Raw genomic sequence first — 27,506 nt, forward strand, 5'->3', positions numbered from 1 at the left:
TTATCCGCAAATGCCGAACTTCCTGTATCTTGAATGCTGTCAAAAAGGCCTTACTTTCCATATTAGATGCGTATGTCAACGAGACAACGACTGATAGAAAAGTGATAAAACTCTGGTCCCACGGCCGTGTTTCTACCCAGGAGCAGCTAATCACTAAAATGAAAGGAAAACTTCGCTTGATGGCGTTGAGATAGCGTTTCAATGCTCTGTTTATTAGAGTAAAGTTTCTCATATTTTCATTTTTTTAATGATGAGTCATCTTGCATCAGTAGCATTCATGGCGGAATATGTTTGGACGCTGAATACGAACCGAGAGCGTCAGAACAACAGACTCAGTGAAGGTGGATTGGTGAGCGGATGGGCATTCCTAGGTCTAGTGACTGACTGGCAGCAAAATAATAGATGGTGTTTATGAAGACATTCAAGATCAAGCTTCTGATACGGCGCCAACTGTTTGCTGACAGACCATTTCGTTAAGAGAGGGTTGTCCTCCTACTAGCGGAACAGAATCGTTGCACAATGACGGGAAGCAAATCTGACGGGCTTACTGTAATGGTCTGCTCAAAGTTCTGATCTAAATACCATCGACCACCTTAACTAGAACCACTACTGCGTGCCAGACGATCTATCGACTGTCACGCACGTTCTCGCATCGGAACGAAGTAACGAACCTTAATGGTCGCGGCAGTGCTAGCAACTGGATCCATATCACTGTCGACTGGAATTCGTTAACTAGGATCTTTAAACGAAGCTAGAAGAAGTGCTCTGTTGGTACCGTACGTGATGAACTAGCTGAAAAATGTCTAGCCAGTTGTAGCCAGAAACATAACTCAGACGGTCTGTAAAATCGTGTGCTTTGAAATGTTGAAACACCGCAAATTTTCGAATTATAGATGGCACATCTTCCAAAAGGTATCGAGTTGCAGGAATGTTTTGTAGATATCCCGCTCGTTCTTCTCAGAAATACGATTTCTCACTACCGCTTGAGACAAGTACCTTATATGAAATGAATAACTATAACATAGTTCGTATCGATCGTGCACTTTTGTTTAAGAGATCCATATAAACGATTTTAAGAAGACTGCTCGCAAAACATTGCAAATATATGGTCCTCCTTTTAATTTAACTTTGCTTTCGAGTGGGGGGGACGCTATATGGCGCCCGTGAATACTATTTCGAAGTAATCTTAATGAGGCGTGACAGCAGTTTGCTGCAAGACATCACCTTCAACTCGAAGTGAACACAGCAACTGTTCACAGGTGATGCATGTCCCCTTCTCATACAAATACCCTGGCTTCGCACACGTAGTGGAGACACAGAGATAATTTGCTGAAGAGTGGATCGTCGTGAATGATTGTTGCATTGCTACTAACACTGTGCAACGGCCTTGCCTCAGTGGATACACCGGTTCCCGTGAGATCACCGAAGTTAAGCGCTGTCGGGCGTGGCCGGCACTTGGATGGGTGACCATCCAGCCGCCATGCGCTGTTGCCATTTTTCGCGGTGCACTCAGCCTCGTGATGCCAATTGAGGAGCTACTCGACCGAATAGTAGCGGCTCCGGTCATAGAAAACCATCAAAACGACCGAGCGGTGTGCTGACCACACGCCCCTCCTATCCGCATCCTCAACTGAGGATGACACGGCGGTCGGATGGTCCCGACGGGCCACTTGTGGCCTGAAGACGGAGTGCTTACTAACACTGCTGTTCATCCCCTTTGTAGTGTAACGAACTGTTCCTCGACAATTCGCATAGACTAAGAATTCAGCACGTTCGATACAGTAGTTGCACAAACGTGATCAAGCAGTTTTCATAGTCATTCACGAAACAGTTAAAGCAGTTAATACACTCTTGCGCTTACCAGCGTATCGTTACCGGACTGTGCAGTACAAATTTCTTCCAGTTTCACTTCATCTTGACTCAGACTTTTATGATGCAGAGGAGTTCTGTGCCAATAGACACACTGATTTTACCTTGGCAGTTTACTCATTCGCACATGCGCAACCAGTCTCACAATGAGCACTCCTTAGAAGAAGCAAGATACTGTACAATCTCGTACATGTCTGTGGCATTCCATGTGTTGAATTCTTTTAGGGTATAAACACACTGAGGTGATAGATGTCATGGTATACCTGCTAACAGCGTGAACTCAACAAGTCGTTGGAGGCCCCCACAATTGCAAAAGTATTGTCGGTGCAGGATATTGCGCAGGAACTGAAATTGCCGAATCATTTGCTCGAATTGTCGAGAATGTTCTTCAAACAAATCGCCAACACTTGTGGCCTGGTGACATGGCGCATTACCATCTTTAAAATAACCATCGTTGTTTCGGAACATGAAGTCCATGAATGGCTGCAAAAGCTCTCCAAGTAGCCGAACATTCAGGGAACCCAGTGCATTGCATGTAAACACAACCCGCACCATTATGGGGCCACCAGCAGCTTGCACAATGCCTTATTGACGGTGTGGGTCCATAGCTTCGTGGGATCTACGCCACACCCGAACCCTACCATCACCTTTGAAATCGGGACTCACGTGACCAGGCCGCTGTTTTCCTGACCTCTAGGCTCCAACCGATATGGTCACGAGCCCAGGATAGGCGCTGTAGGCGATGTCGTACTGTTAGCAAAGACATTCGAGTCGGTCGTCTGCTGCCATAGCCCATTAATGCCACATTTCACCGCTCTGTCGTAACGGATACTTTCGTCGAACGACCGACATTGATTTCTGCGGTTATTTCACTCAGTGTTGTTTGTCTGTTAGTAGTGACAAATCTACGCAAACGCGCGCTGCCCTCGGTGGTTAAGTGAACCCCGTCGGTCACTGCCTTGTCTGAAATGTGATATACTCGGCACACACTTGACACTGTGTGTCTCGGGATATCGAATTCTCCAACGATTTCCGAAACGGAATTTCTCATGTGTCTAGCTCCAAGTACCATTCCGCGTTCAAAGTCTTTTAGTTCCCGTCGTCCGGCCGTGGTCACGTGGGAAACATTTTCATATGAATCACCTGAGTATAAATGATAGCTCCGCCGATGCTCTTTTACACCTTGTGTGCGCGCTACTACCGCCATCTGTATATTTGCATGTCGCTATCCCATGACTTTTGTCACCTCTGTGTAGAGGTTGATTTGTCTTTCCTTAACCTATCTTCTAAGGTAAGTCGTGCGGTCAGTATTGCCTCGCGTCTTCCTACGTTTCTCCGGAATCCAAACTGATCTTCCCCCAAGGTCACCTTCTACCAGTTTTTCCATTCTTCTGTTAAGAGGCAGTAAATGCTAGCCTTCCCGCCACGTATGTTTACTAAGCTGCGCATGTGAAACCCGCATCACAGGGGACACTCCTGACGACAGGAGGCAGGGACTGTACAGATTTGCTACCCTCCCTGCACTGAGTTCTTTTGCGTGTACAGCACGTGCCATTCTCGAAGGTTTCTGGACGGAGGAAAAGCTCGAACAAGAGCTAAGGTACGGCGCGTGCCGTGCGCACCTCGGGTCGAGTGCGGCTGGCGTGGCGCAGTCCCGCTGTGCGCGGCTTGGCGCCAGTAGCAGTGGCGGCAGTGTGTGCAGGTGCGGCGCGGAACACCTGGCAGCGCTGGCGGTCGGCCAGGCGCCGCAGCGCGCGGCTAAATCTGCCCACGTAACCAGAGCCCGCCTGGAGCTGACTCACGGCGCCGCCGCCTTTACTGGCGCCAGCGCGGGGGTGCGCGCTCGCGCGTTGCCGCCAGCTCGTCCTCGTCCACCTAATGCACTGGCTGCGCCGCACCTGGCGGCCCTCAAGGCTCCGTCCTTACTCCCACAATAGACACGTTCGGAAGCATCGCCTCTCCAATTCCCTTCCGGGCATCCCGGCTGCAGTTTTTCCACTGATTCCCCACATCACTTTAGGCGAACAGGAGAAACCGATTGAAATTAATTTCGTCACAATAAAAAAAGGTCTTTGGTTTAACGTTTACCATCGCATGTCGCTATCCGTAATCGTGAAATTCTCACCTATTTCGTGATAACACAAGAAACACCTACTTTGAAGTTTTTCGACGTCTTCTGTCAGTGCTACTAGCGTCCGTGGAAGAAAATAACTATCACTGATTTCGACGAATTACATCCTCAGGAATGTTTGTGAGATGAAATGTTTCATTCCTTGTCCTAGCAGACGCCACTCTTAACATAATATCATCACTGCGACTCCCCCCCCCCCCCCTTTCCACCCTCATGCCTTTTAACGACTGTAGTCAACAAGGTGGTCGGAGGGCATATTGTGCAGTTCGAAAGACGTCTGGAGCAACTTCTGACACGTTGTACCTTTGAATCTGTCCGTGTAGCGTGCACAGATGGCTAAGCCGACAAGAGTGTGGCCGGCGAACGTCTGATGCCTTTGGTCGAGAACGAACATCGGCCCCGCACAAAGATTTCACTTGTCAGGAGTGCTCATTTTTGTCCTAGTTTAACGTTCTTCATTTCGTCATTAAATGCATTCTAGAGCCGATTTTCTCCGCATCCTTGACCAATTCGAATGCTCCATGCCTAATGACATAAAGGACCGCACACACGAGCGGCCTATTGTAGCAGTCCGTTGCCATACCGCGCTGTGTGTCGGTAGATCGCGCGTGTGTGGGCTAATATGAGACCGCACTGACTATTCAGAATAAGCAAGAAATCTGACGAATCACATGTGATGTGTGCCAATATAGCTGCACGTGGTTGTGTTGGTTTATTTCGTTTCCCTTTGTCTACAAGGAGCAAGGATTTTACGTTAGAATTTATCGTTATTCATGGAGCACGAACCACTTTGATAAGTGACGTTCAGGGTGTAGTTGCCACTTATATTAAGAGGGCATAAATTGATAGTCTCAAATTTTTCAGTGCGCTGCATTTTGAAGATTCTGCTGTACAAATAGCAATTTGTGGAATGTTCGTACCGAGCGGTTCTAGGCGCTTCAGTCTGGAACCGCGCTGCTGCTACGGTCGCAGGTTCGAATCCTGCCTCGGACATGGATGTGTGTGATGTCCTTAGGTTAGTTAGGTTTAATTAGTTCTAGGCGACTGATGACCTCAGATGTTAAGTCCCATAGTGCTCAGAGCCATTTGAACCATTTTTTGATAGTCGTCTTCAGCTCTTCGTCGTTGTCAAAAGCGCTGGCGGGAGAACAGGAGTTTCTTGATGTGCAAGGAAAGACAAAATCGCTGGGAGCAAGATCAGGACAGTATGCTGGATGATCAAACAGTTCCCAGCCGGACTTGCGCAAAACAGTCGCTGTGCGCCGAGCCGTATGCCGACAAGCACTGTCATGGAGCAGCAAAACAACTGCAGTAAGTACTCCACACCTCTTGTTCTGAATGGTACATCGCAGTTTCCACATTGATTCACAGTAACAATCGGCGTTCACCTTTTCACCTTCTGGGCAGGAAGACAATGAGCAGAATGCTCTTCCCGTCCCAGAACACCATGCACATCACTTTCTGCATCAACACAGTCTGTCTGAATTTCGTGTTGACCGGAGATCGACTGTGAAGCCAATGCATTGACTACTGCTCGGTTTCCGGGGTCAAATGAGAAAGCAACGTCTCCTCGCCTGTGGCGATCCTGCCGAGGAATTCGTTGCCGTCATCATGATACCACTGCGGAAATGTCAGTGCCGCTCCAAAGCGTTTCGTTTGGTGCTCGGGTGTCAGGTTTTTTGGCACCCACCCGGCACGCAATTTCTTGAACAGGAGGTGCTTAGTGACAATTTCACGCAACAAGGATCGGGATGTCTGCGGAAAATGGCTGCCAAGCTCCGTAATCATGAAGGGACGGTTCTCCAGAGTGCGCTGCCGCACCAGCTCAGCCAGGTGATCACCGATGAGAAACGGTCGCCCATTGCGCCCTTCATCATGGACACTTTGACGACTGCCGGGAAAAAAGCATACACCAGCGACGCCCCATCTGTTTGCTCATAATGTTCTGCCTGTAGATATCACAGAGCTGACGATGAATTTTGATGGTCGCATTAAGAAACCTTGTCGCTGACCGAACCTCGCAGGCGGCGGGAGAACGATTAAAAGACGCCGTTTCGGAGCCCTGCTGCCGCGATATTGGCACCACGCTGGACCACTCCGGCCTGCATTTGTTGTCACGTCAGAGATATGTTGCGCATGCGCCATTTTCTCTGCTAAATACGTCTGCCTTAAAGGAGACAAGATCGGGAAGCTTACTTTCTGGATGTACCTCGAATGTGCGAACGCAGCGCGCTCCAGCGGCAGTCGTCAGCTAGAAAATCACAATGTTTACAACATGAACGAGCTTAAACTTCCTACCTTGTCTCTATTAAAACGCACATTTCCGCCCTTGCCCATATGCTAGTCATGTTAAAACAAGACGGTTGAAAATATCTTACTACAAGTGGTGCAAGCTGTCTTGTAGGTAAAGCAAATCGAACAGGCTCACTCTTCAGAGACAGAGAGAGAGATACAGAGAGCGCTTATATTTGCGTAGCATCGAATATTATGGAATATACTTCTATTAAACTAGTAAAAAGCTACCAAACCTATTAGAAAACACGAAGGTTAGTAAATAAATATCTGGACTCAGTGAGACGCAAACCAGCAACAAGTTACCTCTTACCTTACAAAAAAAAAAAAAAAAAAAAATGGTTCAAATGGCTCTGAGCACTATGGGACTTAACTTCTAAGGTCATCAGTCCTCTAGAACTTAGAACTACTTAAACCTAACTAATCTAAGGACATCACACACATCCATGCCCGAGGCAGGATTCGAACCTGCGACCGTAGCGGTCACGCGGTTCCAGACTGTAGCGCCTAGAACCGCTCGGCCACTGCGGCCGGCCCTTCCTTACAATTTTGAGTTTCTACTGATTACGCTACACCGACCATACTTTGCATAATACCATCTACTGAAAACATTAATCCAGGTATGTCATTAACAGACATTTAATTGTAACAAAATGTACCAAGAACAATGCGTTTTTGATGGGTCTCAATGTGCCGTTGACATGAAACGGCATATTTTCGTAATAACGAAATAGCAATAATTCTTTAATCACCAATATGACGTCTCCTGTCATTTTATTAAAACAAATTGTTCAATTAACGAAGGGTTTTCGAGAGATCTTCGACTTGCTCGTGCTTAGTAATGGCATATATACGTTTGGGCTTCAGCTGAAAGCCAATATGGTTTCGCGCAGCTTTGATCTGCAAAGAGACGGCTTCATGTGACGTAGGTGGCGTTCTTCCACCCCATTGGTCTACGTTCAAACGCACATTCAGAATATCTTACATGTTAGATATTACTCTCCACGCCCGGAAAGACTTCCAAATGCTCTTTTTCCACTGTATGACTTCAGAAACTCGGCGTGTTAACGTTCGTATGCACGGCCCGTGTGCCGACCGCTGAAGCTCTGCCCTTGGTGTGCCGGCCGTGGTATTCGTCCTCTTCCTTCTCTCATCATCGTAAGGTGCAAACAAGACTCTGCACTACATACATACCCATTAGTCACCCACATTCATCAGATACGCCGGGTGGTTATAATTAAAGTGCTGCTACCCATGGAGGCCCTGTGTGGGGTATAATTATTGTATAGCAGCGAAGCTTGATAGATATGCTAATGCGTTAATGCAGAACCGATTTACTCCGGGAAACATATTGGTTCCAATTTTGGCCACCAGGTGCAAATCTAGCACTATATAGCATCTCGTCGACGACTCCGGTGCTCATATTGAACAAATGTGTAAGTAGGGGTTAATAATAAAGTCAAGTTTATACCTTTCGTTTCTAACCCATTACATATGCTAACATTTGTATACGTCTTCCTTGCATTCACAGAGCCACATTTGCACCTGGTGGTGAAAATTGGACCTATTTTTTTTTTCAGAGTAAATCGGTTCTGGACAAGCATATTACAATATCCAACGAATTTCGCTGCCATACGATAATTATAGCCCACATTGGAACTCTGTGAGTAGCTGCACTTTAATTATAACCACCCAGTACTTACAACACAACTCTCACACACCACAGAGCCGGCCGGAGTAGCCGAGCGGCTCTAGGCGCTACAGTTTGGAACCGCGCGACCGCTACGGTCGCAGGTTCGAATCCTGCCTCAGGCATGGGTGTGTGTGATGTCCTTAGGTTAGTTAGGTTTAAGTAGTTCTAAGTTCTAGGGGACTGATGACCTCAGAAGTTAAGTCCCATAGTGCTCAGAGCCATTTGATCCATTTGAACAGCGCAGAGAAAGGGACCGCCTCCGATTTGGCGGCTGAACCTATCCTCGGGAAAACCAAACTGCATTGCCGCAAGTAGTCCTTACTTCCTTTACAAAGAGATCTGAACGAAGTTAACGCTCCGTTTACGAACAGCAAGGGACGATATGAGGTACTGCTCGCCAGCCTCAACACCGGCTCGAGACCCGCAAAGTACTTCCCTGCAGAGAGCGGCCAGTAGCTGAAGTAAGCGCGTGCTGCGCTGTTTGTGTGTGGCCCGCCGCACATCTGGCGGCGAGTCGGCTGCCTATCTGCTCACGGCCGCCGCTTGCGTCACGCCACGCCAGATAACGCGCCCTGCGCAAATTCTCAATGGCACCAGCGATACCGCCGTCTCAGAGTATGCCTCGGCGGCACGCGAACCGGCGTGCTCATAGCTACCTGCACATTTTCCCTGCACGCTTACCCACACTCGTCCAGATTGCTCAGGTAGAGTTGCTAATCGTGTGCAATAGTCAGAGAGTGGCAATTCTAATGTGCCTGATAATGGAAGCAAGACATCAGAATAATTCAGACACTTGTGTGAAGAATTTGTCGTTGGGGAGAAGACTGAAGAGGGGTCCATTCGAACTCCTGAAGGCAGATGGTGAGTTACTGAATAAGAAATAGCACTTCCGGTTCGGAAAGCAACATTAACAACCTGGAGACCAGTGTTCTAAGCCGATACTGTTTCATACTGCCATCCAACGATGCCTTACTACAGGAATTTCATAGCAGAATCTTGTATCTCGCTCAGATAACGAAATCGATTCCGCCGTGGAAGATAACGAAGTCGTCAAGTCAGAGGCTGTAGGGAACGGCAGCTCACAATAGGCGGCGCTCCCGGTGGATCACCTGGTCCTGCCACCTACAGGCCACGATGCCCTTGTAAGCAGCGGCCAGAAGCTCCACGGAGATAACGTTCGTCGAGTGAAAATTGGACCAACGAGATATATGGGATTGCGGCGTACGCCACAGCACGTGACAACACAGGTCTCTTGAGTTGCAGCGGCTGTGTCCACCGTGGAGCGACTTACTGTTTGTGACCACTGTAATACTTCATAGCTGCGCGTTTAAATAGACTCACGCTTTCCACAACATGTGAGAAAGTTAAGTACTTTCTTGGGTACATGTTCATTGACATTCAAATTTTCCATCTGGCCCCAGACGTAGGGATGTATTGTATATCGGGCAAGGCGACTAATGTGACGTCACAAGTTTGTTGTGGGGCTCGTATTTCCCGTGGGCCTGAGTGAAAACTATAAAAGTCACCTGGTTACACGCCATTAGAACCTGGCTGCATGATAGATTCCTGTACGGTCTATTTGTTGCTAGGCTGACAACGATTTAGCGAGGACTTACGGACTTTTTGGCATCATTCTTCCACAATTAAATTTCCACACACACGCAGCCGGCCGGAGTGGCCGTGCGGTTCTTGGCGCTACAGTCGCAGGTTCGAATCCTGCCTCGGACATGGATGTGTGTGATGTCCTTAGGTTAGTTAGGTTTAATTAGTTCTAAGTTCTAGGCGACTGATGACCTCAGAAGTTAAGTCGCATAGTGCTCAGAGCCATTTGAACCATTTTGAATCACACACACGCCGTCCAAACTCATTGAAGCTTCAGTGAATTGTAACTCCTTTTGTGATTCAGACTGAAATTTTCACTATGCAGCGGTCTGTCTGCTGATATGAAACGTTCTCACATCCTACCTTCCAAACTTCGCTCAGGAGTGCTAGTGCTGGAAGTTTCGCACGAGCTTTTGTGAGGTTTGGAAGGTAGGAGATGAGGTACTGACAGAAGCAAAGCTGTGACGACATTTCGTGACTCGTGCTTGGATAGCTTAGACGGTAGGGCACATGCCCACAAAAGGCACACAGTTTCATTGTCATTCTGAAGTTGATGAAACGTCAAATTGTAACTTCTGGCTCATTTTAAAGGCCGAGCGGTGCTCCCGGCGCTGCGGCCGTGTGGCGCGGTGAGTCGATCGGCGTTATCGGCGATAAGCGGGCGCGCAGCCGGCGTCCAGATGTGCGTGTCTGGCGGCAGGTGGCGCCGACACGCCGCCGCTGTTTATATTTGCCCTGCCGTATCGCCTCGCCCAGCTCGCCTCGCTGCCTTTTATTTCTGGCGCGCACCGCCATGCCATCACCTTGTCGCGCTGCCGATCGCTCCAGACTTCGTGCCAATCGGTACTGAGCCAGCCGCACCGTGCGACAATAATAGATGGCACCGAGGCGTCGAGTGGCTCGAGCGGCTGCGATCGGAATACCCGAGAATCCAAACCCGGGCTGTTGCGAAATTTTCCGACGGCGTTCAGCGAGGCTTGTAGTGGGTCCGCGCTCTTCGATCTCGAAGAATGGTAAGCATCTCTCCTCTTTGAATTCCTTTTCCACGCTTTTATTTTGGGACTCGACACCCAATGGGCGTAGTGACGAGTAGAAATTGACCACTTATTCAGTTCGGAGATTTGTTCGCTACAGTTTCTAATTATCTCGTTCTTGACGCAATGTCGAATCCTTCTTTGTTGCCTCTACCTTTCTTCCTTTCTATTCATGATGAGAAGAAGCAAGATGGCCACAAATTTACTGTGGAAAAACTAATCACTTCTCCTAAATGGTAGGACAGTTCCTTTACCATTGTCACGTGCGCTTACCTACATTTGCAATACCATCCGAGCTACTGCCCATATGTTATTACCTCAAAGTGGACCGGGAATTACCCTCATAACCCTACCCCCCTCCCCACAACAACAACAGATGTTACTAACCCACACTAGCATGCTCGACTCGAGGTGACTTTCCTGATCATCACGAAGAGAGAATAGTTTTTAAGCCGGCCGGTGTGGCCGTGCGGTTAAAGGCGCTTCAGTCTGGAACCGCGAGACTGCTACGGTCGCAGGTTCGAATCCTGCCTCGGGCATGGATGTGTGTGATGTCCTTAGGTTAGTTAGGTTTAATTAATTCTACGTTCTAGGCGACTGATGACCTCAGAAGTTGAGTCGCATAGTGCTCAGAGCCATTTGACTAGTTTTTAAAGTTCGGTCTACAACGAGGTCACTATAGACGCAGCGCAGTCTCTCTGTTCGCTAGAATGGGGGAAGAAATCTGCCGTACTCTTTTAAAGGAACTATCGCGGCTTGCGCCTTACCCGATTTAGGGAAATCACGGAGAACCTACGTTTGAATGACCATACGAGAATTAGGACGGCCGTTCTTGAGAACGTAGGTCTTTCGGATACAAATCCGATGTCTTACCACTGGGCCTCACTCGGTCTTGATCATCTAACTCTATCCGAAAATCCTGGGTTACACTCAAAATTTATCCAGCCTGATGCCACGCGGATGGAAATGTTCAACAAAGTAAGCAACTATGATGAGTTTCGAGAGTACCCACGTCTACATCTACATGATTACTCTGACATTCACAATTAAGTGCCTGGCAGGGGGTTCGTCGAATCGCCTTTAAGCTACTTCTCTACCGTTCCAATATCGAGCAGCGCGGCAAAAACGTTGCACTTAAAACTCTGATATCTCTTATTTTATTATGATGGTCATTTCTTCCTTTGTAGGTGGGCGCCAACTACATGTTTTCACACTCTGCGGAGAAAGTTGCTGATTGAAACATAAGAAGATACTGCCACAGCAAAAAACGCCCTTGTTTTAATGACTGCCGCCCCAATTCGTGTATAATATCCTTGGCTCTCTTTCTCCTATTTCGCGATAATACAAATCGAGCTGCCCTTCTCTTAACTTTTTCGATGTACTTCAAAAATTTTCGAGGCTGGTTAATAAAAAATAGAGAAAACGTAAGACAGTGGTTTTAATGCTTCAGGTTTTCTACTAGTGTTCCCCACTCGAGTATAAAGCACAGGACGTTCATACAATCATGAGAAACTTTCAGAAACGTCCTTCGTTCGGATGTTGTGCAACATGCACTTCACATTCGCACATTCTTCGGTCTTGGCGAACCATCAGAGAGCCACTCTGCACTTTATCGTTTTGTGGTAGTTTCGTATTGATAACAAATTTCTCAGAAAATAATTACCTGCGTTTTGCATCCAATTAAGTCGTGGCAGGCGTCCACGCGTCGTTTTCGTTCGAGAGTCAAGGTGTGCGGAACAAACTTTGCTCATGCTTTTCTCTTCTTCATAACATTCTGAAGAATACATCGTTGACAACCTACGGCCGCGCTTCCACTGCTTGACAGTGCCTCCTCTCAATTGGCTGATCGGTTGCACACCTATTGTTTACAGTTGATAGTTCAAGCTACTACCATAGTCACTGCGCTGACGTCGCTTGTGAGACAGGAATAAAGTCAGTTTCGGGACTTTCTGGTCGTACTGTGAAGGCGACGTGCCGACTCAAGAGTTCGTCCTATCTCTTCTCTTTATCATTGCCATTAACAACTCAAATACAACAGTACACTCTACACGTACTTATCACATAAATGGCCCTTTAGGTTTGATGGTGCAGTCTTACGCATTCCACCGCTCCCATTGATATTTCGTGGGTACATATCTTGGCTATCTTTCGACTCCCACTTAACACGGAAGCTTTTCGTGGTTCTGTCAAGGATTATCTCATGATAGATAACGCAGGTTGCTGCAGTACTCCGTGCAGATATGACCAGTAGTATGTTGGTCAGACAACGCCCACTATTTGTGTGATATGTGCCCAATATCCACGGTACACCCATCATTTACGGCTGTGTTGGATCATCATATCTATATTGGGCACTCCATACACAACGATAATGAAACAAATGTATTATGCTGAAATGGTGGTATTCGCCAGAATAAATGTTTTGATGAGACACTTCACTCGAATGACTCTGAAAGAAATTGTGATGGCGACGCCTCAATAGAAGATTTTAAATCTCAGTGTGGTTCGAGTTTCTAACGGCAGGATCAGTTATACGTCAAGTTAGAGGCTTTGTGTACTGAACTTCTTTACCGCCCAGCTAACGAGACTGATCTACTAAATATGTGGCTGTAAGCTCAGTGATTCGGCATGCCGGTTGGAAATGTGGTCTGTCAGTTGACCTACTCGGAGTCAACCGCAAAAATATTTATTTCAATGGTAACTGCTTTCGGTCAATTTTTTACCCTGATACCATGATGGTAGGTGGTAGCGGTTGTTCAACTCCACGAATGTCAACTGACGTTCGTGGAGTTATAAACTCTGCTCCATTTACCGCCACCGCCTACTATCATGGCATCAGGGTCTGAGGATGGTCAAAATCTGACCCAAACGGCTTACCATCGAGTTGTATGACTGCTCGCCCAAACTTAATATATCCACAAGGGGTACAGCGACAACGCTGGGGCACTCTACGTTGCGCGTTCAAGCGCAGCGGCATATTGTCCATAGCGTGGCGTGTCTGCCTTGAACGTACCGCACCAGTATGGAGGTGCAGTGAGATTCGAATCCTGGTCCACCAATCCTGGTTTAGGCTTGCCTGTATCACTTCCGATGGATGCAGTAAAGTGGTTCACGCCAAAAGCCCATTTTGTTCCCTATCTGCGCACAACTGAGCTAGCTCATCATTTTGATTTAGCTCGATGTCGGCGGTACGTTAAAATCTTCCTTCTATCGTCGCGTTCGTCTGAGCTCAGAGAATATTGCTTTTATGTATGCACTTAAAACTGAGAGACCAAAAATCAGAGGATGGATAGTCCCGTTTGAAGGTGTGCCGCGTGTGACACTCGAATTTTTTATTATTCTCGAATCAGAAACATACAAATTTACAGTAGCCATACACATCAATAAATATGTACATATATATACACACAAATTGTATTTATATTACATGTGCCCAGTACTTTGCAACCTCCAAGGCACTGGGAGTGGCTTACAGGAGATCAATCTTCCTGCAGGATGTAGGGCACAAAAGAAACTGGAGCATGTGGCTTGTGGTTTGCTCTTGTCCACAATCACAGGACGTATCTTCTGTTATGAAGCCCCACGAAGATTGCAATGATTTCCGACCAAGATAAGACTTGTAATCGGGCGTACCCTGGGCGTCAGGTTTCTCTGGCGGCTGATCCTTTCACACCACAAACATCATCTTGGTCCTTTTCAGGACCACAGTTGACCATCATATCGATGACACTCGAATGTTGTCACTAGATGCAGGGTATAGCGCAAGTCTCGACACGAAAATTTCTTATAGACAGATTTATAGTGAACATGGCAGCTCGTCGCGAGTTAACCTACTGTGGTAATTGGTCCAAGAAGCATGCGTTACAGCATCTCGGAGATTACCCAAGATTTTGGGTTTCTGAGGTCAACCGTGTCTAGGGCGAATCTACAGTATCGCGGAAACATTTCCAACGGCGTAAGAAGCTCCGAAGGACGACAACAGGTGTTTGACGAATAGCCGGGAAGTTGCCTCTCTGTAGTGTCGAACAGGCGTGAGAGGTCGCCATCAATTTGAATGCGGTGCTCGTTTCTACCAGGACTGTACCAAGACAAAAACACCGCTTAGGCTTCACCTACCGACGATCGAGTAGTGTCCTGTTGGCTTCCTATGACTTCTGACCACTCGATGCACTTCATCTAGCAAGATTAAGGCCTCCTCTCTTACTTGCAACCAGGTACAACTAAGAGATTCTCTTTGTAATTAACACTGCAAAGCACGTACTAAATTACACTGCTCGGCCACGTTAATGTGATCACCGCCTATGTTCGACGTCAACGCACCCACAGCCGACAGGTGACAGTGCTAGCTATGGAGCTTACATAAAGCGTGTAAGGGTGGGGGGGTAGGGGGGGGGCGCATAATAATGCAGTCGTTGTCGTAATGCGGAAACATACCAATGTATCTCATACCCGAAAGGGCATGACCAGAAGTTTTGGGGTCAAATATGGAAGCATTTCCAAAATGTCTAAGTTTGTAAACTGTTGGCGTGTGGTCGTGGTTAAAGTATACCGTTCATGGAAAATGTCGCTATCCAAAACCGGCGCCGAGGCAATTGTGGTGCACAACGGACCATAGATAACACGCAAACACTCTGCCGAAGAAGGGAGCGTAATAGTGTGCGGAATGTTTCCTGGAGTGATCTCGGCGTTCTCTAAGGCACAATGGCCAAGAGAAGTTTGCATATATCCTTGGGGACCACGTGCACCATCTCTACATAAAGGTTGTTTTCCGTCAGCGCGATGGCATTTACCAGCAGGACAATGTAACGTGACACACAGCTCGTAGTGCACGTGCGTGGTTCGAAGAGCACCAATACGACTTTACCGACTCCCCTGGCACCAGCCCCGGATTTAAACCGAATGGAGAATCTGCGGGACCACCTCGATCGAACTCTTCGCGCCATAGAACATCTAACGAGAAACCTACAGCACTTGGCCACGGCAATTGCTCTGAGCATTATGGGACTTAACTTCTGAGGTCATCCGCCCCCAGAACTTAGAACTGCTTAAACCTAACTAACCTAAGGACATCGCACATATCCATGCCCGAGGCCGGATTCGAACCAGCGACTGCAGCGGTCGTGCGGTTCCAGACTGTAGCGCCACGGGAATGGAGTCAGCATGGATGCACATCTCTGTCGGTACCTTCCATAACCGTACTGATGCTCTTCCTGTACGTCTTGCACTGGTCCGCATTGCGAAGGTGTTTGTTTGTACAGGCTTCCAACAGGTGGTCACATTAATGTGACTGAACAGTGCACGTACATTTGTTTATCCATCATCCAGTATCCAGGTAACGCATGTCTGAAAACATGACACACACAAACACACACACACACACACACACACACACACACAAACAGGAATGCTCGCGCTGCGTCGGGTTGCGGCCTACTGCCTGCTGGGGAGAGCGGTCTGTGCTGTGTTTTCCGTTTGCGACATCGTCAACGGATAAATGTGGGGTGACCTGCGAACTGTAGTCGCTATACCAACCCCGACAGGGAAAAGAAAAAAAATTGCCCTTAAAATACACTAAGTTGAACTCTGTGACGTCTTCTTTATCGAAACCGCAGTTTTCCTCCGTATCGAGTTTCCGTTGTGGCTGGATACCGATGGGTCAGCTGGTATTGCGGGGTGACTGCATGTGGATGGGAGGCGACCAATCTGTTCCCTGTTGGACGCCATCGCTCTGGGCGCTGTTGCTGCGGCGGTTCCTACTACGTGCCGGATGATCCGCGTCTGGCAGTAGCCTGTGTTTCGGTTGTCTTCTGCTGCCAACTACACAGTGGACGCTATTGTATCTAACACTTTAATGCGGAGAGTGAGTGTCGTATCACCTCGCTGAACAGCTCTGTGTGTGTGTGTGTGTGTGGTCGCGCGCGCGTGGGAGGGGGGGGGGGGAGGGGGGGAGGGGGGAGGGACGGCTTAGTAGGGAGACAACAGCGCATCAGCGCAGTGCACCGCGTCGGAGGAAGACGTGCTTCATCGCTTTCCAGACTTCGCGCTCTAGGAGGAAGTCCAGCTGTTAGGGCGGGTCGGTGAGTGCCTCCGTAGCTCATTTTGCAGAGCATTTGGCCACGAAAGGCGCAGGTCCCGGTTTCGAAACCCGGCCCGGAACACAGTTAATTTGCTAGATGTTATCAGTGCGCACTCCACTACAGAGTGAAAATTCATTCTGGAACTATTACTGGGTTTTGGTTCGGAGAGGAGCCTTAGAGAAGCTGAGCCTGGACATGTTAGGACGCAACCGGAAAGCTGAAGGGGACATACGTAGGCGGCAGCGATTAGCCCCGCCGAGCGCGCCAGCTGCTGCGCTGCGCGGCCGACAGGGCGTTACGCAAGCGCGGCGCCGGCGCCTCTGGCTCTCCGCTCCCTCCCCCCCCCCCTGCTACTCTCCCCTCTCCCACAGTCCACTAACGCACCCTCCCCACCACCGGCCCCCGTGCTGCTGCTTCTTGTCCGTGGATCGTCGTGACTCAGCGACAGTAAGCAGAACGGGACTGCCGCGGGCCACCAGCGGTCGCGTCTCTATCACACCCGATGGTAGCGACACACGGGCCGAACGATTCCGAGAACAACCGAACAGCTACGATTTACGAAACGACGCGGCAGACTTGCCTGGACAACGTCTGCCGCTGCCAGCTGTGTTCGTATTGCCGATAAATTTCTTGCTAGTGGAGTACTCGAAGTAATGCAAAACTCGTTACCTGACTCTGAGCTGGAAACGAGTTATTTGCGAACGAGACAAGATTTATTTAACGTCGTACACAAGGAATCACACGCAGAGCTGGAAAACTCAGACTTAGCAAAAATGCGAAGGAAGAATTTTGGAGTGTGTTAATCACTGTATTGATGGAATACACCGTTTCTTAATCTGTAACTTTAAACTTACCACAGTAAGAGGTATCGTTTGTTACGTGGCAAGAATTTCCCTGTGTGTCCGTCATATCTAAAAGAAATATCCTAGCGCAGTCGTTATTTTTCGAATTCGCAGTGGGTGACGTTCGGAAATTTCACTAAATTTTTCAGGTCACACTTGACATACGTTCCTGCATTTTATTACAGATGCAGTCATCTACAGTTTTTACAGCTGTTGCGTACTCAGTAATGCTTCCGAAAGGAAGTACGAATGTGTCCGAACTTGGTGGCGTGCGACCAGCACTTTACTGACCCCGTTACACTTTGAGAAATATTTTGCTCTAAGTACAGCATTTGCTCCTATAGTTGTATTCGAAAAGTAAAAATTGTGTCCGAGGTCGGGAAGCGAGAAGTAAAAATATTTGGGAGTAGCAGTGTTACTAAGTGGAAAGACCAGATAGACTATGTTGTAAGTAGAGTTTTGAAACTACGGTTGGCCACCGTAGACTATGGAAATGAGCGTTTGGCTTCGTTGGGCGGAAGGCCCCTTACAGGGCAGGTCCAGCTGCCTTGGTGCACGTCTATTACATTCGACACCACATTGGGCGACCTGCGCGCCGGATGCGGATGAAATGATGATGAAGACAACACAACATCCAGTCCCTGAGCGGAGAAAAGCCCCGACCCAGCCGGGAATCGAACCCGGGCCCGTAGGACGGCAGTTCGTCACGCTGACCACTCAGCTATCGGGGCGGACTCCGTAGACCATTATAAGTAAGCACAGATTATGGTAGTTTTATTAGTAGCTTCGGCCAGTTGAGGTCGTATTCGCAGTATCTGTATCTTAGATGTGTAGCATACCTATCGGGCGTTACCTCATAACGAATGCTTTGTGTACGCGATCATTGCCTTACGAGATTCCCCTAGAAATCGGAAGCCGTGAACCGTCTAGCAAATGAGTGAGGCTATGTAAAAGGCCACGTAACATACAGAACATTTTTGTTCTACATAGTTATCCTCCTGTCTCTGTTACTTAAAAACAAAAGTGAAAATATCAGTGTTTAATTTAGTTTTATTCGAAAATTGTTGATTTGTAACGGAGAGATGCTGTAGTAAAAATAAAGAAAACAATAGAGATTTGTCATGTAGCGCCAAAAAACGTAATTTGCTTAAAGCAGGCGAAATATAGAAACACAGAACAAAAATATATCAAACATCACTTCATTACTTCGTCGAATGTATGTAAGACACGTATTGTTACTCATAAAGAGCTTTATTGTCTTTTTTTTGCCTTTGGTCATGATGAAGCACCCCCTATTGAGTACAAAAAACTACAATAATTATATATATATATTATGTTTTGCATATAAACTGTACTTGCGTCAAAGATTACATAAAAGCGCAGAAGTTACGCGTTCAACTAATTTTTATTACTTATAAAATGCAATTTGTATTCCGTAATGAGATAAAATACACAATGGACTAACACTAAATGATGTTAAGTTCTGAACGACCGAACAAACAAAAACACAAGAGGAAGTCGTCGGCTCAGAGTTCCTCTCTTACACATTCATTTATTTCTTTCCCTACCAATACTAGCAATGCTACCGATAATCCAACCATTTACTACCGAATCGTAGTATTGGTAGACCGAAACGTTGTAGGTAATGTAAATGGCATATCAAGGTTCCTTACCAGGATATTGGAAAATTGCAGTTTACCTACAAAAGAGTTTACGTACAAAACACTCATATGGATCGTGCTTGAATACCGCTCAAGTGTACGGGACCAATGCCAGGTCGGACCAGCAGGCGACATTGAGCGTTTACAGATAAGGCCGGTTCGAACGATCGCAGGCTTGTTTTACTGACAAGTAATTGTAACAGAAATCTTCAGAAGTGTTAACTGGCAGGTACGCGAGGAAAGATAGCGGAAAATTAGCGCAACCCGCGGAGCAAACTTTAAACTTCAAGCCACCCACTAGAGTGATTCGCAGAGTACAGGTGCAGAAGTAGGATAGTACGCTACCATTTCTGGATGGAAAGTGGAGGAGCCCGTGACGAGTAGAAACTCTGAAGCTGTCTGTGAGACGTGCGTGTATTGCTTGATTGGTAGCGCGTTGCCCGCGAATGACAGCGATCCAAGTTCTGTTCGTAATTACAGTCCACTACATGGCCTTAACTAGTCCCACATAATCTGTTACGTTCTGTTTTTACTAGAACACGTCCTACAGCTTGTGGTTATGTGAAAGATCAACAAATTTTTACGTAAAATAAGCAAACTAAAAGCTCCCGCGGAACAACATAACTTTAGGTTTATATCTAGAACAGTATGGTAGGCTTCTGTAACAGTATCACTGTACTCGTTGTTTAGAAATTTGGATACTTCGCAATGTATGAAGTAACTGGACTGGACAGTAACCTCTGTACTTGGACGTGAAATAGAAAACTGTCTTCTCAACGCAAGACAGATAGAAGAAAACTAAAGGCAGGTGTAATAAAAGTGCACGAAAATGATGACGGGACGGAAACTGAAGCACACTTTGCGACGTACACTACACATAAACAGGTGAATATAAAAGAACGCGTCTTTCACTCTGGAGCCAAGTTTATGGCGTAATGAAATTTCCCGACAGATGAAACTGTGTGCTGGACTATGACTTGAAACTAGATGTTTCCCTTATATGGGAACCCGTAATCTTGAAATTACCAGTACCTACACAGTATTTTCTGACTTTCACAGGACAAGAGTGGGTCGCATAAACACTGGGAGGGGCTGCTCACAGGTTGTGGCGTTCTCTTAGATGCTGGACACTTTTTACCTTGATTTCTTAATAGGGTCGTGGTGGGCATACCGTGAGAACCGACCGCTTTAGTGATTTCTAGCTAGGAAGCATAACGACGATCGCGATGATGAAGGTCTTCGCTACGAACGTGTACCTGCCTCGTCACAGCGGAGACGCGGCAGCGCAGGTGGCTGATTACCCAGTATTTATGCGCTGTTTGCTGATGAGGCCAGCGGCGCTCCCGGCATATGAGGGATGCCTTTTACGGAAGCGTACACGGTTAACGGCTGCAGGCAGGCTTTCTGGGAGATGTCGGTATGATCACACGATCACTGCTTCCCGACCCAAGGCCCTGAGGTGAACGGCAGAGCGCTGTGCGTGTAACTTCGTTAAAAGTGATGTCAGATCGCAAAATTTTGTCCCTTGCTCGTAACTTTAAGCAAGACTCCTCCAATATTTGTGCCTTTGAAATATTGGATGTCGCAAGTAGCTCGGATGACACCTTACACTGTACATTACCTCCATCTCGCCTTACTTCCCCCCCTCTTTCTCTCTCGCACACCTTCCGTCGCAACTAGTTGGGCAACTTCTTTAAGAAGTTGGCATCCCTCATATGCCGGGAGCGCCGCTGGCCTCATCAGCAAACAGCGCATAAATACTGGGTAATCAGCCACCTGCTCTGCCGCCTCTCCGCTGTGACGAGGCAGGTACACGTTCGTAGCTAAGACCTTCATCATCGCGATCGTCGTTATGCTTCAAATGCTTATGCTTATGGTTCAAATGGCTCTGAGCACTATGGGACTCAACTGCTGTGGTCATCAGTCCCCTTGAACTTAGAACAACTTAAACCTAACTAACCTAAGGACATCACACACATCCATGCCCGAGGCAGCAACAGCGCAACAGCGCCTAGAACCGCACGGCCACCGCGGCCGGCGGGCAACTTCTGTTTGCTCTCAAGGACCCGATGACTGTATCTCTTACAGCACCCTGTTTAAAGATGAAAGAGTGTTTCAATTACATTCATTTAATTACTATATATGTATTCCAAGAATCATTATAAAGTGCGTAGCTGAAACTACTTGCTTTGTTTTTAAGTTTTTTCCAATTCCTTTCAGAGACAGAGCATGTGAAGAATCACTGCTAATACATGTTTGTGTAGGCTGTTACTGGTCGAATTCTGTCTTCAAGGTATCTATGCGACACATATGTACGTGGATTGGGGAATATAGTCCGCCAGTTTCGAGACTGGATTAATAAAGAATAGATAAAAGTTAAGACCCTGGTTTTAATGCTTCATGTGTTCTACATAGTCTCTTCTCACTTCAGTACAACGCAAAGAATGTCCATGCACCCATGTGAAACTGTCGAAAACGTCCCTCTCTTGGAAGTTGTTCAACTCGTACGTCGCATTCCGCACCTTCTTCGGACCTGGTGAACCATTACAGATCCATTTTGCTCTTTGTCTTTCGTTTTTTAGTATTCTGATAACACAAGTCTCGTCTCCTTCCTTTCTTTTCAGAAAAGAATTATCTGCGTCATGCGTTTCATTCAAGTCGTGGCAAGGGCCAACTCGTCGCTGTTTTTGTTTGTTGGTGAAGTTGTGTGGAACAAACTTTGCAGACACTGTTCTCTTCTTCACAATATTAAGAAGAATATCTTTAACATCTAATTTACAGATGTTCATTTCGTTGCTCTGTTGCCGTTTGGAACACGACAACGTTGACACACCCGGACGCATGTCTGCTGCTGAACACTGCCTGCACATAACTGACTGGTCGAGCGCTCATCTATTGTTGATAGTTTATGGGTCGATCTTCCACTGTAGTTACTGCGTTGATGTAGCTTTTACGCAGGAGTAAAATCAGTCCCGGAACTCTTCGGGTGGACGGTTTACATATTGTCTCCACGAAACCAGCGTTTAGAATCTCCTAAATACGTTATAGTTAAATTTTGGAAGTGTTCTCTCCAACTGTCTGCCATTTCTGTTACCCTCTGTAAACGATCAATGTCCCGAAACAGACCTGGCTCACGCACGTTTGAACAATATTTCAATGCAGACCGTGCAAGTCTTTTGCAAGCAATCTCTTTCGAAGACCAGAGTACAGAATAAATCAAAGTTTGCCATTTTCCTTGCTTAAATCTAAATCCACGAATTCGTTTAATATTCTGTCTCTGCCTTTTGGTACATAATACGACGGTCTAGTTGCGTCTGTTCTCAAAGGGTACAACATTTTTAACTCATTGGTTTTAACGGCACAGTGCTTTACTAGACATGATACCACTTGGGATAAGGCCCTGCTGTCCTTACTACTGACTTAGCCATTTATAGACGACCTGATGTTTAACGTGGACACCGAACCACGATGCAGTTCGGCATTAAGATTAGCAGAGACGAAAGAGGTAACAAATGACGGATAAAAAATCCTTTGACTGGCGGGGGATCAAACTCAAGACCTTCAGACCAGTACATGTGGCAGTTTACCACTGTGCCACCGAGAGTCGCTCTTAAATAGAGCGTCTAAAATCTTTTAGATCAAATTGAAACAGATGATAGTGGGTCCGCAACAGATTACACTCAGATAGGGAGCTAACGGCCGGAAATGCATGTCTACGAGGTGCATTCAAGTTTTAAGGCCTCCGTTTTTTTTTCTAATTAACTACTCACCCGAAATCGATGAAACTGGCGTTACTTCTCGACGTAATCGCCCTGCAGACGTACACATTTTTCACAACGCTGACGCCATGATTCCATGGCAGCGGCGAAGGCTTCTTTAGGAGTCTGTTTTGACCACTGGAAAATCGCTGAGGCAATAGCAGCACGGCTGGTGAATGTGCGGCCACGGAGAGTGTCTTTCATTGTTGGTAAAAGCCAAAAGTCAATAGGAGCCAGGTCAGATGAGTAGGGAGCATGAGGAATCACTTCAAAGTTGTTATCACGAAGAAACTGTTGCGTAACGTTAGCTCGATGTGCGGGTGCGTTGTCTTGGTGAAACAGCACACGCGCAGCCCTTCCCGGACGTTTTTGTTGCAGTGCAGGAAGGAATTTGTTCTTCAAAACATTTTCGTAGGATGCACCTGTTACCGTAGTGCCCTTTGGAACGCAATGGGTAAGGATTACGCCCTCGCTGTCCCATAACATGGACACCATCATTTTTTCAGCACTGGCGGTTACCCGAAATTTTTTTGGTGGCGGTGAATCTGTGTGCTTCCATTCAGCTGACTGGCGCTTTGTTTCTTGATTGAAAAGTGGCATCCACGTCTCATCCATTGTCACAACCGACGAAAAGAAAGTCCCATTCATGCTGTCGTTGCGCGTCAACATTGCTTGGCAACATGCCACACGGGCAGCCATGTGGTCGTCCGTCAGCATTCGTGGCACCCACCTGGATGACACTTTTCGCATTTTCATGTCTTCATGCATGATTGTGTGCACAGAACCCACAGAAATGCCAACTCTGGAGGCGATCTGTTCAACAGTCACTCGGCGATCCCCCAAAACAATTCTCTCCACTTTCTCGATCATGTCGTCAGACCGGCTTGTGCGAGCCCGAGGTTGTTTCGGTTTGTTGTCACACGATGTTCTGCCTTCATTAAACTGTCGCACCCACGAACGCACTTTCGACACATCCATAACTCCATCACCACATGTCTCCTTCAACTGTCGATGAATTTCAATTGGTTTCACACCACGCAAATTCAGAAAACGAATGATTGCACGCTGTTCAAGTAAGGAAAACGTCGCCATTTTAAGTATTTAAAACAGTTCTCATTCTCGCCGCTGGCGGTAAAATTCCATCTGCCGTACGGTGCTGCCATCTCTGGGACGTATTGACAATGAACGCGGCCTCATTTTAAAAGAATGCGCATGTTTCTATCTCTTTCCAGTCCGGAGAAAAAAGCTCGGAGGCCTTAGAACTTGAATGCACCTCGTATTGTATTATGGACGTACACAGTGTACATCGCATAACACTGTAGCTTGAAGATGAGGCCACCTTCACCCGTAATGATGCTTTCAACAACCGCAACAGCCATGTATGGAGTAAGAAAGCCCCCATGCCACCCTCATCGGCGGGCGCCAGCAACGATTCTCTGTCAATGTATGAGCGGGCATTGTCCGAGATCACCTAATAGGACCTCATTCACTACTTCCCCGTTTGACTGGTCCCCGTTACTAGGTGTCCCTGCGAAATGTGGGCCACAGTTCTTGGAGACAGTACCCCTTGTCCTCCGTGGAAGGTTGTGGTTTCAACACTACAGCGCAGCAGCCCACTTCGATGTTAATGTGCGCGAGCATCTCGACCACACGTACCCGTTGGAAGGGAAGGCACTGTCCCACAGCCAGCGGGATCGCCGTAACTCACACCTCTGGATTTTTTCCTCTGGGGTTCACTCAAGACGTTTGTGTATGAAATTCGCGTAGAAATGGATGAAAACTTGCTTGCTAGGGACCAACTAGCCTGTCTCCTGGTACAGCAGACATCAGGGATCTTTGAGGGAGCGTGAGGCGGAACTTCATGCGGCGTTGCCATGCGTGCATTCAGACTGGCGATTGTCACTTCGAACAGTTACTACGAGCTAAGTTGTTGTTATGCGGCATACGCTGTGTATGTCCATAACATAACAAATATGCATTTTCGACAAGTGGTTGTCTATCTCAATATAATCGGTTGTTTCACCCAAAACGTTTTGAGATACCCTGTGAAAATCATAGCAGCGTGTAAATATGCCTGATATCGCCGACGGTAGAAACCGCTGTCAGTACGTCTGAATGTGCAGTATGAGAGGGTCGCTTATTGTTCCTCAATACAAAGCAGCAGCTTACAGTGGGGTTACAGAACCTGTAGGCTCGATGCACATGGGCGAATAACAGCCGCGCGTCAGAAATAATTTCAGTGCCCACATCGCGGCATCTCAGCAATAGTCGTGCATCAGCACTAGACTAGAGGTCAACGGGTACGGACGAAGATAGATGAAAGCCGGCAGTGTTTGCTTATTAAATTTATGAGTACGTTAAGAAATACAGCGGCTGGTTTTGGACTCACCCACTGGATAGTTAACGGATACTGATGCGAGTGTTCGCGTCACTTTGATGAGTTAACAATAAAGCTGCAATCACCCATCACCTAACCTAATTTGTCTAGTTTTGTCTTGAGACCATGCACCGTAATTTTCCCTTCCTCCAAGAAACAGATCTTTAACTACCGTATAAGTCGTGCCCGGAGATATGTGGAGTGCGCATTTGGAATTTTAATTTAAAAAAAGGAGAATATTTCGCAGACCTATCAGTGTTAAGCTGGACTTTACGATTAGCATAATCAAATATTGCTGTGTTCTTCACAGCTACTACCGTTCGAGGGATGTTTTTAACATCTGAGCCACCGAGGGCACAGATGATAGTGCGACTGCAGTGACTTATCCCTTGGACGCTCCCGGTAGACACACATTACGAACTTAATGTCCACACACTACATTCGTAGTGCTCCTGCCCATTACAATCATTACTCGCGGCCTCGGTGGTTCAGATGGATAGAGCGTCTGTCAGGTAAGCAGGAGGTCCCGGATGCGAGTCCCGGTCGGGGCACACATTTTCAACTGTCCCTGTTGATATATATCATCGCCTGTCGGCAGCTTAGGGTCTTGATTTAATTACCATTTCAGTTTTGGTTTAATCCTATAATGTTCGGTAATAGCAATTTCAAGTAGAAGGCAGGAAACTTGTTGAGAAAAGTGTCACATGACGTGCAATAAACCTCAGAAATTTTGAAACACATTGCTACGCTTTTCTGCACCGTCCCTAACGATAGTGCAGAGAAATATGCACACATTCTGAGACAGACAGGTAGTCATTATTCTTGCATTGTACTCTAAGGGAAATGGGGAAGGCACCTCCACATACAAACAAAAACAAGTATCCGATGCTACAGAGTAAGCATTGATTCATAGCGCGCGATTAGCGATGCCTCCAGAAGCGAGGACCATGTTGCCTTACATGGCCCTGTCCGAGAGCGGCGATTTGTCTCCTTTCTTATATAAGACTGCTGCCCAATTAATAACACGCCCGTGGCGTTTCTGATGGTGTGTGCTCAGAAGCCAGACATCCCATCGAAACAGATTACAACAATTGGCCAACGTGACCAATATCCAGGCGTTTATTGCTTTACTACCTTCTTCACACACGTTATTACGAAGAGAGAAACAGCTTCTCTTTATAATTGCTCATTGACATTACTTTTTAAGTAAGCTATACCCTCGTATAAATTTCTGAAATTTCCTTGCTCTGAAATGCTGATGCGACTCAGAATAAACGTAATATCGTCTTTTCGTTCGCTCTCACATATCCCCAGTAATGACTGACATGTCCGTAGAAAGCAGAAATAACGCAACCCAAAAATAAGCTGATAAATCTTTATTTTGTGTAGATCGCAAAAAGAACCCTTCCACTTCTGGTGACCGCATGGGCAAGATCAATATTAAGAAATCTGTACAAACTAGTCGGGCCGTCAGTTTAGGGCATTATTGGATCAAATTACAAGGCAATATGCGACACCGATGACGACTTTACAAAGAATCACATTTAGCGGTTGCAACGATATCCTGCCCTGTCCGAAAATTCAGTGCAGTAAATAAGCTGATATATGGGCTTATCGTTGTTCGCCGCGCTCTTTGCTTGTGAGGGGGAAACTACAGTGACTGTCAGAGTAACGGTCACTGTACTAGGTGTCGGATAAATGACGCTAACTTCTGTTTTGGTATCACTCCTCTACGTGTGCCTGATATATCGTGGATTGTGGAAGCATGCTACTTTCACCCTTTTTTTCATTTACACTCTGTTCTTGTTCGAAATGCACTCCACTCGATTCAACACATGCTGCATCGATTTCCTTACTCTGACCAGCGCTCCACGTGCATCGCCATTCTGACAGGTTCGTCAGTAAACTCCTCCACACTTGAGTATCATAAACCGTATTCCCTTGGAATGTTCTTACTGGCAGGCGAGATGGACACATCAAAATCCCACCACTACAAGTTATATCTGCCGATTGAGCTACCCGTGTACCCCACTTATGATATGCAACGTGGCGTGTTGTGTCTCAGGTTAACACATTAGCAGTGATGTGCAGATTCACGTAAATTATCCATATAAATTTCTTTTTTTGCAGTGACATCTGCGCACGTCCCTCTTGACAACGTCTTCATTCT

The 27,506-nt window shown here is 46.9% G+C and overlaps 1 protein-coding gene across 1 annotated transcript in view; it reads left to right on the top strand.

Annotated features, from left to right (window-relative positions):
• LOC126159004 (microtubule-associated serine/threonine-protein kinase 3) overlaps window positions 1-27,506 on the top strand; it is an 85,450-nt gene that overhangs the window by 44,028 nt on the left and 13,916 nt on the right. Inside the window, exons 4-5 of the mRNA XM_049916482.1 lie at window positions 3,415-3,714; window positions 10,288-10,430. Of these exons, the coding sequence (XP_049772439.1) occupies window positions 3,415-3,714; window positions 10,288-10,430 (443 nt within the window). The remainder of the gene's footprint in view (window positions 1-3,414; window positions 3,715-10,287; window positions 10,431-27,506) is intronic.

This window comes from Schistocerca cancellata, chromosome 2 (assembly GCF_023864275.1).
Source record: "Schistocerca cancellata isolate TAMUIC-IGC-003103 chromosome 2, iqSchCanc2.1, whole genome shotgun sequence".
NCBI classification, from domain to species: domain Eukaryota; kingdom Metazoa; phylum Arthropoda; class Insecta; order Orthoptera; family Acrididae; genus Schistocerca; species Schistocerca cancellata.